Raw genomic sequence first — 19,570 nt, 5'->3', positions numbered from 1 at the left:
GCTTATCAAGTTTGGCATGGAGGCGTTCGTCCCACATATGTATTATTTTTATATAGTATATAATATTTTTTTTATATTATTTACTATAATATATTAGTTTATACTATTTATATTATATACTATATAAATATTTATATAATAGTATATAATATTCTACGCGTTGACTGTGCATAAAAATTCAATTCTATGTATATATAGAGTTTACTTGTGTAATTAAATTAAATTAATTTATAGAATATTATATATTAAATTACATATAAATATAATATAAATTGTAATTTATTAAAAATGTAAATAATCTAACAATATAAAAAAATATATATAAACTATTAAATAAACCTATCTCAACATATAATAATTTATATATATTAATATAATTTTATATTAATATTATAAAATTTAATAATTAATATATAATATAATAATATTAAATATTCGAAATACTTTTCAATAAACAAAAATTGAAACCACTATAATAAATCAATATTCGTAATGATTAAAACTAATGTGAACAAATTGATATATAAAATATTAGATATTTAGATAAAATAAAATGTTACCTATAAAGGTGTAGAAAATATGAAAGAAAGGATGATGATGATGATGATGATGATGCAGAAAGAAGGTTCGAACCATTGAGTAGAAAGGGAACCCTATCGCGACAAAGTTTCATTCACGCAGAGCGGCTCTACAGCCGAAGAATAATCGCTGGTGGATCCGGAACGAGAAGGGTTGGGTTGCTATTCGCGGTACCAAAAGGATGCCATCGTCGTTCCTGCGAGAGAATCCGATGTTCCGTGGCAAGAAAAAGAGGCGGCGAAGAGAGAAAACGATCTATCATGCGGATTCCAGGAGCACCAGCACTCTGTTTCTCTTTCTATTTCTCTCTTTTCTTTTTTTTTCTTTCGTTCTGTCTTCTCGTGTTGTTCTTACGTGTCTCTTCTCGTTGCCCCCACTCCCCCACCTTTTTGCATCTTGAAGGGTAAAGGATCGACGAAGGTATTGAAAGAAAAAGGGTAAAATAAAAATAAAAAGAAAATAAAAATGAAAGAAATAAGAGAGGAAGAATCGGTCGAAGAGAACAAGTAGCCTGCAGAGTTGATATATAAACCTTTTGTAAAGGAAACGATGACTACTAACATATACTACTGATCAAAAGTTTTTGGGATATGGGGTACGATACTACTACGTACTCGTAGTATATAAAAAATATTTCGTTTATTGAAACTTATGTTTCTCAAATGTTTCATTTTGTTCTTTTTTTATAAACACTTATTTTACATAAGTAGAAAATTTGTTAAAGTATTCTTAAATAGAAGACTGAATATCTTTCTATAATAATCAACTGTTTTTGTTTTCTTTTTATGTATAACTATGTTACATTATTTTGTTGTAATTTTTCTATTTTTAAAAAATGTTCCAATTAATTTTTTAGAAAATCCTACGCGCGAGTATCATCAAAGTAATGTTGTATAGTAAACAATTATTAATCGTTGAGTAAACTTATTACTTACAATTTGAAAGATTTGAGATTAAGTCATATGAAACCGATGCAATAATAAAGTAATATTAAAACAAAATGAAATAATTATAAATAGTACAAAATTAAAGGTGTGTATTCATATTTTTGGTCAATAAAAAATATACATTTTTATAACTACAAACTGAACCCCATTATAATTCGTAAAGCTAAATACCTACATTTTGAAAAAAAAAGGAAGTCAAATCGACAAAAATAACAAATAAAATATATATATATGGTTTTGTTATTAAACGTTGATTAAATATTATTCTAAACAATTTAATGCAGTCAAATAAATACTCACTAATAATTTCTAGAACTTCAAATTAGGCATAAAACAACGTAAAATTTTTAATATATACAATATAAAATATATAAATAACAACACACAAAATAATACCACAATTAGAATAGAATACATAAAATAATAATACACGAAAAAATATAAAAAGTAAGGTCAAATTATGTTATATGTAAATCTGAAAAAATCGTGAAATAATTAAATTGTAATACAGCGCTATCTATTGAAAACTTACTGTACCTAAAGACCTAGATAACCTCTAAATAATAAATCGCGATAAAAACTAATCTATCTACTAAATTGAAAAAAAAAATACACAAAATAACAAAAATTTTATTAAGATCGGTGTTCAGTAGTTTCGAAGTTCATTGAAAACCAACAATGCAACACTGAATTTTTATACATAAAGATATATAAAGTTAAAAGAAAATATCACAAAGAATAAAGAACATTTCGTGTAATTCGAAAGTGATGTTAGCGAATAGAATTTCGAAAAGAAAACGAAAGACGTGGATGACGAAGAGGACGAGGACGAGGACGAGGACGAGGACAAGGACGAGGACGAGGCAAGCCCTCGAGCCGCGCGACAAGAAGTGTCCAATTTAAAATGTAAATTGCGTTGGATATTTGGCGTATCGCTAAGCGCGCTCGCGCACCAACGAAATGGCCACGAAATTAAAACGTAATTTAATTCGAATCTCTCTCTCTATCTCTCTCTTTCTCTCTTTTACTCAGTCACTCACTCACTCGTTCGTTGGTTGGTTCGTTCGTTTGAGCTTTTTCACCCTTCTCTGTAACCCGGTTTTCCTTCTTCGTCATTTTTTTTTCCTAATTCTCGCTTGGGATCACTACCAGGATCTCTTGCACTTTCCTCTCTCTCTCTCTTTCTCTTTCTCTCTGACTGCTTTTCTATCTCGAGAAAAACATTTTCTTTCTTTTTTTCTAAGTGGATTTTAAAAACGTGGATTATCGTTTTCACGGTGACGACGACGACGACGACGTGAGCTTTCGTTTCTTCCTGTTTCAGAAAGAGAGAGAAAGAAAAAGAGGGAGAGAAAGACACGAGATTCTTTTGGTTTTCGTGTCGAGCCGGGTAAACGAGATTTCGAGAGTGGAAAGTTATTTAAAGATAACCGCTTTTAATCTTCGCGTTCGCAGGATATCAAGGGCAATTTTATCCGGCGTTATAATTAGATGCATTACTTGGTATAATAAGGGCTTTGAACCACCACCACCACCACCATGGATCAAGCCACCACCAGAGTGCCGTAGGATGTTTTAGAAGGTTCGAGATGAAATTGCTGATGCGTGGGGAATCGCGTTATCGGATGTTAAATATCATCTTCACGGCATCGTCTTCTCATAAACGCAACTCTCTTCTTCTTCTTCTTAACAATCTCGTTTTATTTCGAAAGTATTAACTTAGTACTTACTACCTTTTCGAAGACCCCGAAAATTTCTTTCCAACGTTTTTCCCTTTTATCTTTTCTTTTTTTTAATTTTGTTTTCAAGAGGACCCAAAATCCTTATCAGGTAGATTGTACCAAAGTGGTTACGACCAACCGAATGGAAGATGGTTTTTTGTTTTGTTTTATAACAGAAAAAAAAAGTAGATAATATCCACGACCAGGTGAACTCACTCAGTTTAATGCAGTGTATATTCGGATTTGAATAAAATTTATTGATTATTGTTGAAAATAAAAAAACACCATTTCCGCGCATATCGCGTGGCCATTTTCCAATGGTTCGTAATTAACCGATTCGACGGGGCTCGTATTGTTACGATTTAATGGTCAACGAATAGCTCAGTTTATTTCCTTCTTTAATACCCCATTTTTGTATTTTATTTTATTTTTATTTTTTAGACATTGCAAACAGTATTTTATTTACTCCGTTACGCTTTCGCGGTTACATTGTATTTTTTTGTTTGGCTTGTTTAGTTGGGGAATAAAAATTCTAAACATTTTTTTTCACAATAGTATTGAATCCAATCGATCTAAACTTCTTCTTCATTTTCTTTTTTATCAAAGTGGAAAGAATAACGTATAAAGGTAGACACAGAGGGTTCCTTTTTCTTCCCCCATTGAGCCCCCCGCGAACCTACTCATTCCCTTTGGTATATTTGCAGGAGGAACAACAGCAATAGCAGTAGCAGCAGCAGTAGTACGGCAAGCACTTTACTCTTGGCATCACCATAGCGACCGCTTAATTGGAGAAGGATTCCCATAATAAAATCGTCGAGTGTCCCCGTCCAGCGATGCGGAAGAAATCTGGGACCATCCAAGTTTTTCGCGGTAGGGCGAGAACACGCGAAAGAATTTCAATCGCCGAGAAACGAAATCCCCTTCAACCGTTTCCTTTTTACCTGACACGATCATAGTCGTCAAAATAACAAAATGAATAAGAAGAAGAAGAAAAAATAAATGAAAAAATCGACAACGTAATCACGATACGTTCAAACCGGAATGAAACTATCCTTTTTTTTTTTTTGCGGTATATTCCGTTTCATTAATTCACGTTATCGAAATGGCATATGAAAAATATAACCATTCGTATAGAAAAAATAAAAAGGGAAAGAGAGAAAATGGTTCGTGTATCGTAACAAATGTTGAACGTCGTAATTTATCAATTTTTTTTGTAAATATTATTCAAATAAAAATATTACACAAATATGTACGTATTGCAATACATATATGTGCATCGTACAAAAATCGTGCAACGTTAAATCAATTACAACGTATCGAAGTATAAATTATTATTCGTAGCTAGTAGACATTTAACGACCTTGAAAAATCATTCTCGTTGAAACGAACGAAGAAGTTTCTCTTTTAGAAACTTATTAAATATATATATACATAATATTTCGTAAGTCTTTAAAGAAGACGTAAAGGAATCGGAAATGGCGCGAGTAGGAATTAACGAAACGTGTCATCCCCCCCACCTCCCTCATTTTCTCTCACTCTCTTTTCGTCATTTAAATAAAAAGGGTAGAAAGAGAAAATAGGAAGAAGCAAAAAAAAAGGGGTAGATGAGGTTCGAAACTCGTATAGTTACGTAGTAAGTACTAGTATAGATATATATGTATGTGTGTAGATACGTACGCACGCGTCCAACGCGTTTTACTCGCATAAACGTGCCCCCCTTGAGAATATAACTCATTGCGGTAAACGGCCGCCACAGCAGGCCGCGTCAAATTAACGCCCGAGCCTCGAGAAACGAGAGACGACGACTTTGCTTTTGCTTGTGCGGCGACGTACCAACACTATAAAACCAAGACGTCGTTCGAAAACTTCCTTCCATTCTTCTTATTCTCATGTTCTCTCTTTCTTCTAAATAAAACTACTATTCCGGTTTAATAGTTGGTTCAGTTTGAAACATTTTTCATGAAAATCTTCCTGACCTCGATTGATAGAATTTTTTTTTCCTTTCGATAATTGAAATTGCGTCTCCTTCGTGCACGTATTCACATCGTGTCGACCGGTTTTTTTTAATTGGTTTATTGATTTTTTTTTCTTCTTCTTTATTTGTTTATTTTTTTTCTTTTTTCTTTTCTTTTAAAAACGAAACGATAAATTCTTCAAATAACAACTGTAACCAATGGTGGTACTTGCATCGAGTGAAATTATACGATTCGCGTGGTCACGTATCAATTAACGTAACGAATCGCACCCAACCATTTCTTTTTCTTTTTTAATTCGAATTGGAGAACGAGTCAATCGTCGATACGAAAAAAAAAAGAAGAGAAAGAGAAGTTTTTTTTACGAGTAGTAACAGGCCTCCTCGAGTTTCGGGGCTCGAGATATCATGTTCCGATGCCAATATCTTTCCTCTCTCTATCGTGTGGAGAAATTAATTAACACACCGGTACAGCCTAATTAACAACATTTATCGACCAACTCACTTGGGAATAATTCGTTTTACGTTCAACGTTAGTATTTCGTTTCTTCGATCGTTTCCATCCAAAATTGCACACGTTGTTCGCACGTTGAAAATCTTATAACGTGATAACGCAAATTGTGAAAAGATGCGAATTACAAAGTGAAGAAAAAAAAATGAAAAAATGAAAAAAGAAACCTATACTCAAAGGTTGACCTTCCTGAAGACCCTGGCATAAACTGCATCATGCGTCTATTGTCACGTCACGCAAACACGTGAAATAAGGCTTTTCTATCTTAGCTTTCACCTATTTACCGTATATTATCACTTTTAAATTATAGATTTTCGGGGAAGCATTAGTTATCCAATTTTTTCCTTTTTCTTTTCAACGATAATCGTACCCTGAATATAAAACGTTTGAAAATCTTTTATCGGACAAACAACATTAGTTTCTTGTATAAAGGTTCATCGATAGACGGTGAATCTACCGATAGTTATCTATAAAAACAAAAAACATCTAGTAAAAAAAATATACAGTTGAAAGCAATATCACCTACGATATTATACCAGTCTACTCTACTTACGATAGTCCTAAACGAGTCTAGATTGTAAATATACCTGGCACGGTATATTAATAAAAGCGACACTCTCGTAAATACATGGTGTACACGTGTGTTAGGACCGTATTTATGTCGGCCATAGATGTTAATTAGCCGCTTAAACGTACACGCGTATCTATGAACGTTAGAACGTAATATGTACAAGCTGTTAATGTGAAAAACGAATAAACGAAATCAGATTTATTTTTCTTTCATTAGTAATTGATACTTATGGTATCATATAAGCCCAGTTACTTTGAGAACGTTTTTTAATTTTCTAAAAAAAAAAAACATTCCTTTTTCAAATTAATCAAAACCTTTGACCTTCTGACCTAAGTGTCCGTAAGTAATACAAAAAGACGAATTTCTAGGAACTTGAAAGAGGTTTTTGGATACTTTTGGCTAACGGGCTCGAAGGTTCGAACAAACACGACGAGTGCCAAAGCTTTTACGTTTAGAGATCGGGTTAAACGACATCGTTGACCAACAAGTTGGCAAACAAAATGGACAGCGTCAAAGGGTGCTCGCAACGTGTTGCGTTTACTTTAAACCAACGACGACTACTAACTCCTACCTACTCGTCACGTAACGAACGAATGAACGAATGATGGCGAATGTTTCTTGGTATATAATTAATTGCTCGTCCGTTACGAACTCGTTACTTCGATTCGTGTTACGATATTACGGTGAACGTACTTCACTCTGATAATTAATCATTTTCCTAGCTCTGCTACATTTGCTGATTCTTTCTGAGTGAGTCTCTACAATATTTTTCCTTATATATGCATATATATGTATGTATATGTATATACTTGATACATATTTTGCACGGCAAAGAAATTACAACAACGACTAGAAAATAAATAAAAAAAAGGTTTATAGGAGAGAACGAGAAGGTTAAAAATTCGATTTAATTACAAGGAAACTCAGGGATCTAGAAGCAAGCTTGCTAGCTATCGAGTTCTAACTCGATTGAGAATAAAAGAGAATTTTTTTTACTATCGTTATTGCACGCGCCAAAGAACGCTAATGGAGATCTCTACGTGTTATTCCAACGGAGTAATTTGCGAATGTGTGTTTACATGTATCCGTGAGTGCGTACGTATGGGTATACGTGCGAATGTAATCAAAATAACAGAAAACAACAAAAAAATAAATTAAAAAGAAAAAAATAGAAATACATGCAAAACATATTTATAACAACGTTTTTCCGACGGGACATTTTCCACGATGTGTCGCGTATCACGCGCGACTACATATATGTATCATATATGTGTGTGTATATGTGTGAAATCATATAAATACTGGTGCAACGAAATACACATACGTAGGATCGAAAACGAGCGAAGTTTCGCGGATGGTAGACCGCGTTGAATCGGTACGAAAGCCGATTTCGAAGAGCGACGATTACCGGGGAGCTTTTTCCTCCCCCCCCCCGTTCTCACCCTATCGATCCCCCCGAAACACCGTAACTACACCTTTTTTCCTTTTTATTTATTTTTTTATTCTTGTTTCTGTTTTTGTTTTTTATATTTCACCGTTGCATCGGTGCAATATAGATAGCAAATTTTGTAATATCCGAGAGAATTCGCGGTGCAAGGGCTTGAGTTGAAAACAAATCGTTCGTCCCTTCGGAAACAAAAAAAAAAAAAAAAACGTTTTATTAGAGGTCCCAACACATCTCCTCCTCCTCCTCCTTCCCACATTTCTCTCTTCCCACCTCAGTTTGTGTTATTCCGAATTAATATCGGGCTTTCAACGATCGCGTGTTGCAACCTCGCATACGATGAAACATAGATATATATATATATATATATATATATATATATATATATATATATATATATATATATATATTATGTATATTTTTGTCTTTTATTTTTTCTTTACTTCATTCATCCTTTTTTTTAATTTAAATTATTCTAATGTTATATTTGACGGGCTTGTTTTATTTTGTTGTTGAAAATATTGTATATTAATAATAAACAATATTAGATGACGATGAAGAACTAGAAGAAGAAGAAGAAGAAATGGAAGAGGTAAGAAAAAATATGTATGTATATGCGTGCAATTAATTTTGATGAATAGTTAACCCCTTAATCACACCTTTTACGTCGATGTAAACGCAGCAAAGCCTCCCTCCCTTCTTCTCTCTCGATAATTCTCTTCTTCTCGGGTTATAGTCGGGCGTCCGAGCGATGAAGAAACGAAGAAACGAACGTATGAACGTATGAACGAATGAACGAATGAACGAACGAACGAATGAACGAACGAACGACCCCAAAAGTACGGCGTCGCGTATTCGCACGCGTGCAGATCGCGGTCGGCGCGCGAAAAGGGGCCGTCCCTTATCGATTCGAAACGATTTTAGAGGGTGGTTTTACCCCTCGACGTTTTTGATTTCGGCACGCAGCCTCCGAACGAAGTAGAAAACGAACGAATGAACGAACGAACGAGTGAAAGAGAGAAAGAGAAAGAGAAAGAGAGAGGCTAACGCTTCGCCGCTTCGAATTAAGGGTGAAGCCGAAGGAAGAAGGGCTGCTTTCCCTCGAGGCTCGATCGTCGACGTAGAGACGAGGATGGGAAGATGCGAAACTGGAAAGAACAAGAGAGAGAAAAAGAAAGAAGAAACGAAGAGAGAGAGAGAGAAAGAGAGGGTGGAAAAGATCGAGTTCGACTGTTCGTCTGTTTTGTGTTTATTTTGTACATCTCGAAATCCCGTAGAGAAGACACACCCCTCATGTGGAATCCTGTCCTCCCCTTCGCTATCCTGATCAAATTCAATGAATATGCCTCGAATAAGAGTTTACAAGGATACACGCAGAGAAAACGATCCTATTTTATTTATTTCTTTTCTATTTAAAATCCTCTGACGATGTTTGTCGAATAAGGAAAATTATTCTGTTTTAATGTTATCAAACAAAATATCTCTTTGACGAGTGTTCGACAATTTGAAGCAAAATGAAAACACATACACACAGGAATGTTCGTGTGCAAGCGAAAACCGAGTGAATGAGTTTTACTATTTACCGTTAATAAATAGACGAATGTGAATTATCGAGGCGTACGCGAAACAAAGCCTGGAAAACTGGTTCGGAATCGGTGTAACACACTCTTTGCGAGTGATATCAGTTCTACGATACGGGTGTATCCAGTTTAACCAGGCGCATTCGTTTCGGTATCTAAACTCGGTTATCGGATTAAATAAATCCTTATCGGGCGGCAAAGTAAAAAAAGAAAGAGAGAAACGATAGAAGAGGGTGGGTATCTCTACCGTTTGGTTGGAAGTGGGGGTAAAGAAAGTAGAAAAAAGAAAAAGAATGTACACACAACGAGGTTGTGTTTTGCATTCTCCGACGGTCGAACGTTTAAACGCGTTCACCGCGATAATCATGGTGGTGATAGTGGTGGTGTATGATCCTCGAGTTGCGCGCACACCTCGTTTTTTGTCGACTCCCTCTCTTCCTGCTCCCTCTACTATTTTTCTCTCTTTCTCTAGGCCCCAGAGACCTTTTCTAAACGTTCGCGCTCTCGAATGTCAAACATTTTGGCCTCCCACGCTGGCAAAGGCGACTTTCACGGTGTCATTTAACAACACGGGACTCTCAAACGAGTACCATTACACATAACTACCTGCCTATTTTCATTTAACTCATCTCGCACGCGCACGTATGCACGCACGCACGTTCCATTTCACGGCAATTAGGTACGACTCAGTATCGACGTAACAAAGTACGATTTATCGGATATCAAAGAGAAAAGTCGAATTAACGTTGTTTTCACCTGATAGAGAAAAAAAAGCTATAGAAGTATTTGTTAAAGGAGAATTTATATAAAAAAGTAGGGGTGGTTAAATGTTAAAATTCCTGTTAAAAGAAGAGAAATAAAAATGTAATATCGGTGGTTGATGCCGACCTTTGCACTCGTTGGCGTCCCTCGCAGTAGCCCTGGCCCAGGGTCGGTCAAAGTGGAATGGCCGACACCTCTCGCAATCTCTACCGGCGGTGTTGTGCTTGCACTCGCAGACGACCTCGCCGTCCTTGCCGGGGATGCACCTTGCCGCGTGGCCGTTGCACTTGCACCTGCCGCCCACGGCGAAGTCCGATACGGCGTAGTGATGCGCGAGGGTACCGGTACCCACGACGCTCAATCCACCAAGATTGCTGGTAATCGTTGTTGTGGTCGTGGTGGTGCCTATGCTGGTCGTGCTTCCGGTCACTGCTACGAAACTCATATCTTGGGGATCAAGTGCGTCGTTTGATTGCATTTCGCGAGATCCCAACACCTGATGGGAATGAATGGAGGAAGGTAATACCGTGACGAAACCATCTACGCCATGCAAAAGATTGCTTTTTTGATTCTTCAATCTTTCTTCGCGTTCTCTTTCCCGTTTGGCTAGCTCCTCGACCCCGAGTCCAACCTGCTCGTCAACGACACCCAACTGCGAGACTTGATCTTGACTAGGCTGTTGTGGCATGTGAAGTCTATTGAAGACAACTCTAACGTCGGTCGCGGTAACCCAATCCTGGAGAACCGGAGAATTATCAAAATCTGCCGCTGATGGACGACCTTCCAAGGTGCTAAAGGCTATCCGACCAACCGGTCCTAGACCATCGCCACCTGTATATCGATGACTGTCCGTGCATCTGGCCTCCTGCTCGTTCGCCTTAGTGATCGTCGCCCTGTTTGGCCTACCGTAGACCCGCCGGCACTGGGACGAGTAGAATTGAAAGGGCTGCCAGGTCTTCCCGTAGTCCATCGACTTGTAAATGGCGATCGAGTCGGGCTTGGCAGCGCGCGGACAGAATTGTAGGCTAACGTATGTCAGCTCGTATTTCTTACCGAGTGATAGGGTTAGCGTGACGTTGTCCGGCGGCGCTGAAAAACTTTGCGACGTTACGAGGGGCTCGCTGCGCCAACACGTCACGTTGTTAGGGTTGTTAAGGTCGGTCAAATAACTAGCCGGGAATCGTCGTCTAGGCGTACTGTCGTCGCAAATGTGACACTGTCCAATACCAATCGATCCACCTGGTTGCTCGTTGACGTCGCAATATCTTGTAGGACCACCGCTGCCACATGTAGAGGAAGCCTCGACCGCCGCACCGAACGCGGCATTAACGAAATCCGGGATGCACCTTCTCGGCCTGTCCTCATCATAACAAGGATCCGATGGATTTTGTTGACTGGAGAACATCTTAGCGTAAATTTCTCCGCCCGCTGTCGAACTCCTTGTTTGGACCAGTACCAAACCGCATAACGCGGCTAGGATCCACGAGGATCCTATCGAAAGCATCGACATTATTTTTATTTTATTTTATTTGATTTGATGTATTTTATTTTATTATATTTATTTATCTCCCTCTCTCTCTCTCGTTTTTTTTCTTTTTTCGATTTCACGAAGTATCAGGAAGATCCTCTCGATGTCTCTTAACGCAGAGCCCTTTCACGCTCCCTCCTCGTTCTTACCCCGAACTCTGACCCTTTTTGCGAAAGGGAGGGAAACGAGAGGGAAGGAAATGACGTCGAACCCTTGTCTATCTGCTCTCTCTCTCTCTCTCTCTCTCTCTCTCTGCAAACACCTTTTCTTTTACATCCTTCTCGTCGTAGTAGTCGTCGTGGTCGTTGTCGTAGTCATTTTATTCGTAATCGTAGTCGACGTCGTCATATCGACACGTTTTCGATGCAGGGATAGAGAAATTTCTTGTTTTCCTTTTTTACTCTTCCTTTTTATTTATTATAACCCCGTCGCGCGTAATCGAAAGACAGTATCAGGTTTGTACATGGAAAAGGATGATCCTCCCTCCTCTCAGATAAATAACAAAAGGAAATCGTATTTTCTTAATACAACTTTTGATCTTTTGATATTAAAGGAATACAAATTGAAACAAAGTTATTTTTTATATATTGTTTTAATTTTTTTAAGTGTACTCTGTACAGGAGTACAATAGTCGCAGTAACTTCATTACTGTATTATACTGATTATCCTGCAAACGATCATATAAATACTTCCTCGTATATATAATCGATGTACGAAATTAAAACCAACGAACGAACGTACGAACAAACGAACGGACGAATAAGCGAGCGAGCGAGCGTTCGAGGAAAATGATTAAAACGCGCGTACACAAGTTATGACAACGAGACAAGATGACTATATAATAATGATGCGGTAACTCCTGACGCGGATTTAAAAAAAAAAAGTGATATGACAAGGAGATGATCGAAAAAAATTCAACCCTAACTTCGTGGCGGCTCGCCGCTAACTGAGCCGCCTTACTAGCGCGATGCACGTCCGAACTGTTCGGAGTCCCTCTCTCGTACTAAACCCTCCCCACCACCCCGCTTTTCCCCACTATCTATTTCTCTCTCTTTCTGTCACATTTGCTCGTTCTCTCTCTCTCTCTCTTACTCGTTCATTCGTTCGTTCATTCGTTCTCTTTCTCTCTCTCCCTCTCTGCTACACACACCACGTCGTTCGAACTCCGCGTTCTTCGGTGCTTCTCGTCGACCACCCTACTCGTCCAATCCAACTACGTGTTCTCTCCCCACCACCAGAAAACGCGTTCGTGGATCCTCCGGGATCCAGAAGGATGCTGCTGCGTGGTAGCGCACGCAGCAGAGAAACCTGCGGAAACGGACGTACCGTACGGACGGATGGATCGGATCGCCGCCTGCGGGGTGGATACGAAGAGAACAGAACGGTAAGAGGGTAGAACCGGTGGAAAGGGAGGTTAAGAGGAGGAAGAGGAGGAGAACGGGGTTGATTTCACCATATGTACATATATATACATATACATAGTCTCGCGTGTATACCCTGTGTTATACGTGATTGGTAGGATTACCTATTTCATTTGTTATTTTTATAAACCTTTTGTATCTGTATATTTATTGGCTTTACGAAAAATGTGCGGTTTTTGTTTTTCACCTGTAATATGATTTTTTTTTCTTATCGATCTAATAATCCTTAGAACAATATAGATGTGTTTTATATGTTACATGTTCTGACCAGAAAAAAGGGGTATTTATATATATAAAAAAATAAACTAAATATGATTGTAAGAGATGGTTTGTATAAGATTGAGAGAAAACGTTAGGTAACGAGGTAGGCGTAAGAGAGTCACGCGATCTACCTTCGACGCGATGGACCAGATTCTCTTGGGTCTTGACAGCTTGAAATTTAACGTCTTCAAATTATAAGTTGCTGCTGCACTACGGTCGAAAAATCGAGCCGAATATAAAATGAAAAAAAAGAAGATGGGGAGGGGGAAATAAAAAAAGAAATTCTTACGGATTTATTTGGCCGAGCGATTATTTCGAACCGTCCTTTTTGGGTTCTTCCTACCATGGACCACAGAAATCGCAAAGACTCATCCTGAGGATAAGAAATCAACGAGAGTGAGAGAGAAAGAGAAAGGAACGGATTTCTGTATACGTGTACATATATCCGGAACCTTTCAACGTACGGCATTCGTTAATCGAATTAATATAATCTTGGTGAACGACGAACCGGACACGCGTGCCCGTGATGACGGTCCCTGACTTTGGGGCTTTTCGGCTTAGCCACGACTTCCTTCTTTTTCTTCTTCTTTTAACCTTTTTTTCTTTCGTTATTTTTGCCGCTTTGTAACTTTCAAAGTTAAAGCGTGTCGTTGCCATATCCATTTCTTTTTTCAATCCCCCATGAATTTTTGTTCTTTCTCTCTCTCTCTCTTTCATCGGAAGTATTTACTTTGAACGAACTTCCTTCCGTAGAATCAACAATAATGAGAGAAAAGAATAACAATTATAAATCGGTTATGAATAAATTTATCAAGGATTATTATATTTCTTGAATTATCATCTTCAATAGGAATAGGATTATAACCTAAACCGATTTTGATTACTAACCAAGAAGTATGGTAGAATAATAATCGTGACTCTTCGGGTTTTGGGATCGATGATTCTTTTTAAAAGGAGGATTAACGCTCGCCTTAAGCCATTAAAATTGATCCTGTCTGATTGTGAAATGAAAGTAAAAAAAAAAAAGAAAAAGGTGAAGACAAGAATTCCGATCCGATCATGCGCGTGTTTCTTTAAAATAAAAATAAAATAAAATACGAATGAAAAAGAGAAAAGATTCTGATCAAATAATTTATTAAACGTTCGCCATTTCATGGTATTTTACAATGTTACAAGAGACAACGACGAGAGTTAGTATCATTTCTCCCATGTCGTTTCGCGAATCATTTTTTTACGCTAGCTTGTTTTGCTTGCTTGGTCGCGAAAGTTATTTCTTTTTTTTTTTTTTTATGTCGAGTTATTATTTTTTTTTCTGTTTTTTTTTCCTTTTTTTTAATCCGTGAAAAACACATTGCGGTTTTACTAAAAAGAATCGCAACGAGACGAAAGCGGGGCGACTTTTTTTTTTTTGGTTAAATTTTTATCCTTTCTTCTATTATCGTTTTTGTCTCTTTTTTTTTTTTTTCTTTATCTTTCCTGTTTTCGTTCTTCCTATATAACTTTTCGTCTATTTTTTTTTTTGCGAGAGAGATCAAATCAATCGATCTCGAATCCTAGAAAAAATCATCACGATACGAATTTCGCTCGTTGTGTGATATACATATATATTATCATTATTATAATTATTATTAAATAATAATAATATTATTATAATATAATATATTTATTTATTTATTTATTATTATTATTATTATTGTTATTATTATTATTATACGTACATATGTATATATACTCGCATGGGTGTTATATACATATATAAATATAATTTATTTAAAATGACACGCTCTCGTGTCCGTTGCGATTCACACTTTTTTCCTTTCTCTCACATTTTATTTTTCTCATTCTCTATTATTATTATCATCATCGTTATCATCGTCATCGTCATCATCATCTTCCTTTTCTCCAACTTCTTGTTTATTTCTTTATATTTATTTTCCATTTTTTTTGTTCTTTTTTTGTTTTTTTTTTATTTTGTTTCTTTGTTTCTCTACGAAGCTTACAATTACGCCTAAAAAGTTAATAATAATATATTATTATTTGTACGAAATACCGTTGAAAGTAACATGTGACACCTCCCCCTCGAGGAAGCTCTCTCTCTCAGTGGCTGTGAAACTGTGACTTGGAGGAGAACAAATTTGATCGGAGGACTCTGATCGCGACGCGTGTAAAATGTTTTGTTTCTGTTGATGTGAATTTATTTTATATATTTTTTTTTTTGGTTTATTTATTGTATATGTGTCATCCTGTATATATTATCGCATTCTTACTACTTCCCTTTTCTCATTTTATTCATTTATTATATCTTCATTTAACGCCATTACTTTAATCACCAAACTCAATTCATCAGTGTGAGTACCCACTGAAAACATTTTAATCCTTTCTCTTTTTATATATACTGTTCTACTATTTTGTTTTACGTAAAAAGAGATATACTCTATGCATGATGGAATTAAAATTTTCTATTTTTATATATATATATTTTATATCTTTTTTTAAATTTCATATAGATAAAATTTAAAAATAAAAATTAAGAGAAAAAGAAAAGGGAACAAATTAAATGGATATGCAAATTTTTGATAATTCAAAAAAAAAAACAAAAAAAAAAATTAATCACGTACCTCCTTATTTGATAAAATAATAAAAAAAGAACTAGAAAATGAAAGGAGAAATAATTTGTTACCATTTTTTATTTCCATCATGCAGAGAATCTCAAAATTTGTCCTAAACGTTATGCACAACGGAAACGATTAGAGTTGTCATCATCATTATCATCATAATCGTCATCGTCATCCTCCTCGTCATATGATAGTCCATCAAGAAATTAGGACGCATCGTTTCCATCGGTGATTACGCTAATTAATATAAATACTTCTCTAATCGTCTCTAAAAATCATCGTTCGTATTCGTAAATTGATGATATTTTAATCAAAACGAACGTGATCTCTCGCAGAGACAGATACATATTTTATTATTTTTATTTTTTTTATTTTTTACTTGTTTTTTTTTTCGGGGTTTGAAGCGCATTTGATCTAATAAAACAGATCGAAGGGAAATTTTTATTCTTCATAGAAGGCAGACTCACGTTTTCTTTTATTTTTTTGTATGTTTGTTTTCAAGTGTGGCAGATGGTGTGTAATTGTGAGGACAGGCGGACATTAAAAAGAAGCCTGAATAATATCTGTAAATTTGTATTCAATATGGTTGTAAATATATTTGTGTACTTGTATGATGTATATGTGTGTGTGTGTGTGTGTTTTTTTTATTAGCAGTGATTAAAATTGCTAGGAACGTGCCCCTCATTGGACACTTGTGTATTTCTTTTTTTTTTTATATTTGTTTTTTTATTACTTTTTCTTATTCTTTTTTTTTTTTTTTTGTAAATCGTAATCGTTTGCTTGTTCCCTGACATCCACTGAAGTATCACGTATATTGCTCTGTACTGTATGTATTTTATATATTTTTACTCAGACATACGTACAAATTGTTTATAAGTTTTATTATTATGTGTTTTAATTATTCGCGTAATTTCGTGTGTTTGTTGAATAGTGTGTATCTCTCCTGTTGCACATGCATATTTTTCAACGTTAAATTTTTTTCCTTGTTATCTTATTCATTTTTTTTTTATTATTATTTATACGACACTGTATATTTCCCTTCATTTCAAATGTTATTTTTACTTTTCCTATCATTCCTTTCGTATCATTTTAACTCATCTTTAATCCAATCGTTGATCATATACATATATATATATATATATACCTTTTTTATTATAATATATATATATATGTATATAATCTTATATATTTTTATATAATTTTATATTTATTTATATATATATATATACTGTTCATATACCTTTATCTTAGTTTTCGTGTAGAAATAATAACTTTTATTTTCTTCTCTTCCATCCTCTCTTTTCTTACCCTTTTTCTTTCTCTCTCACCCTTTTATTCTTTCTTTCTTTTTTTTTATATTGTATTTTTATACTTCTCACAGATATTCGCCATTCAGTTTGCCGTTACGTTTTTGTTTTTTCGTATAACATGTAATTAAATTTGTTCTAATAGTTTAAAATTAATTTTTAGCACTTGAAGATTTATTTTACTCGTTATTAATTAGATTATTATATAAATTATTAATGTACCCCCCTCCCTCCTTCAATAAAAAAAAGAAAGTAATTTTTAAAAAAATTATTTTTTGTCAAAATCCCGATAGATTCGAATATTTCGAATTATTTGGAATAAAAAAGAAAAAAATGTTTAACCAAACGTTGAAATTTTTGGTTGTTGTGTTGTTTCATTTTTATTTAATTATTTTATAATAATTATTTGGAATCGAAAGAAAAAATATTTACCCAATCGTTGAAATTTTTAGTTGTTGTTGTTTCTTTTTTTAATTAATTATTTTAATTTTTTGGAATAAAAAGAAAAAATATTTAACTAAACGTTGAAATTTTTTTTCAATTATTTTTTTCAAAATATATATATATATATATATATATATATATATATATATTTAATTGTTAAAAATTATAAAAAAAAACAAATATTTAACTAAACGTTGAAATTTCGTTTCAATTATTTTTTTTTTAAATATATTTAATTATTTTTTATTAAAACTCTGATAGATTTGAATACTCCGAATTATTGGGAATAAAAAGAAAGAAATGTTTAACCAAACGTTGAAATTTTTAGTTGCTGTTATTTCTTTTCTATTTAATTATTTTTTTATCAAAATCGCGATAGATTAAATTTTGAATTATTTGGAATAAAAAGAAAAAAAATGTTTAACCAATCGTTAAAATTTATGGTTGTTATTTTTTTATTCTTTGCACGAACGAAACAACAAACTGGTCGGTAACTATTTCGATAAAAATTTCATCGGTTTTATTGTTTGCACACAATTGTTCGTTTGTATTTTGATTAAAGCAAATGCAAGGATTCCAGTAGCCTCACACGTATACAATTTTTATTTCCACCCCCCCCCCCCACCCCCACCCCTCCCGCCCAAAACTCGTACGTACGTTTTTTTTTCTATCATTCACATTCTTTCATTCGCAATCTCATTTTCATTCTTTCTCACTTTTAATCTTTCTCTTTTCTTCTTTTTCTTCTTAGTATCATTTTCTTACAGAAAATGATCCTTTACGATGGAAATTCAGATGCAACGATTCGGAATTAACGGAGGATATGCATTTTTGTGCAATGTTCCCATGTAAACCATGTATTTTACTTACATACACGCATACATATATGCATGTAATAATATTATTTCCTTTCTCTCTCTTTATTTCTTTCTTTCTTACTTTTTCTGCGTTTCATCACCATCTCAATTATTTTTGTTATTCTCTTTCATTCATCTTATGTCATCCCTCCCACGCATTCCATTTCTTTTCATTTTCCTTTTATATCGTACTACTAATTAACCAAAATGACACAACGTACCACATTTAAATTCCTGACACCACTAAACGCGAATTAATTAATTATAAATATTTACAACCCACAAAAACGGATGTGGATCTTCAATTAAAAAAAAAAAAAAAAAAAAAATCTCAATCGTTAAATTATTTTTACGAGTATTATTAATATAATAATCCTTTGTTTGTTTGTAAAATCCTATCAACGAGTCTCTCTTTTTCTCTCACTCACACTCACTCATTCATTTGTTTGCCTTAAAGAGAAAAAAAAGAAATCAAAAGAATAAAAAAAAAAAGAAAAAGAAAAGGGGTTGGGGAGGAAAGAAAAAAGAAAAAAAGAATTAGTACATATGAATAAAATTAAGAACTATCGATTAAATATCGGATAAAAAGAATTTATATCTTGAAAGTAATTTATAAAATAATGCATTTAGTGTAAATATGTAAAAATCCATTGGAAGTATACAACGGGGCTGTGAGCACACGATTTTCTCGACGATCGTAATGAAAGATTTTTCATTTTTTTTTTCTTTGGATACTTCATTTTGTTATTTACTTATCTAATTACGTATCTAAGGTCACCCTATTAATCCCATCATTTACCCCCATTACCCCCTTTTTTTTTCTTCTAACGTCGAATAACGATCGTCGAGATTTCGCATTGATCTATTATCGCAAAAAATTCATCATTAGTACCGCATAAATTAATAAATATATAAACTTCGTATATATATATTGGCGCGTGTAAATATATGTGTGTGTATGTGTGTATGTGTGTATGTGTATGTATGTGTATATATATATTTATATACATCAAATAATAATCAAGATCTAAGAAAAAATTTTTCGTATGA

The 19,570-nt window shown here is 34.6% G+C and overlaps 1 protein-coding gene and 1 long non-coding RNA gene across 3 annotated transcripts in view; one reads left to right on the top strand and one right to left on the bottom strand.

Moving 5' to 3' along the window:
- Positions 1-6,502, top strand: part of LOC149033175 (uncharacterized) — a 121,738-nt gene extending 115,236 nt beyond the window's left edge. For both annotated transcript variants that reach the window (XR_016175842.1, XR_016175843.1), the window contains one exon: positions 3,952-6,502. This is a non-coding gene — a long non-coding RNA (uncharacterized LOC149033175). The remainder of the gene's footprint in view (positions 1-3,951) is intronic.
- Positions 1-14,277, bottom strand: part of LOC107070133 (netrin-1) — a 136,046-nt gene extending 121,769 nt beyond the window's left edge. Inside the window, exon 1 of the mRNA XM_015328042.2 lies at positions 10,214-14,277. Within this exon, the coding sequence (XP_015183528.1) occupies positions 10,214-11,597 (1,384 nt within the window). The 5' untranslated portion in view covers positions 11,598-14,277. The remainder of the gene's footprint in view (positions 1-10,213) is intronic.
- Positions 14,278-19,570: the final 5,293 nt, after the last annotated feature.

Source organism: Polistes dominula, unplaced genomic scaffold (genome assembly GCF_049000335.1).
Source record: "Polistes dominula isolate Pdom_NZ unplaced genomic scaffold, Pdom_raw_medaka contig_15, whole genome shotgun sequence".
Taxonomy (NCBI): Eukaryota; Metazoa; Arthropoda; class Insecta; order Hymenoptera; family Vespidae; genus Polistes; species Polistes dominula.
The sequence above is the reverse complement of the archived record's forward strand: the minus strand, read 5'-3'. Positions and strand labels throughout refer to the sequence as shown.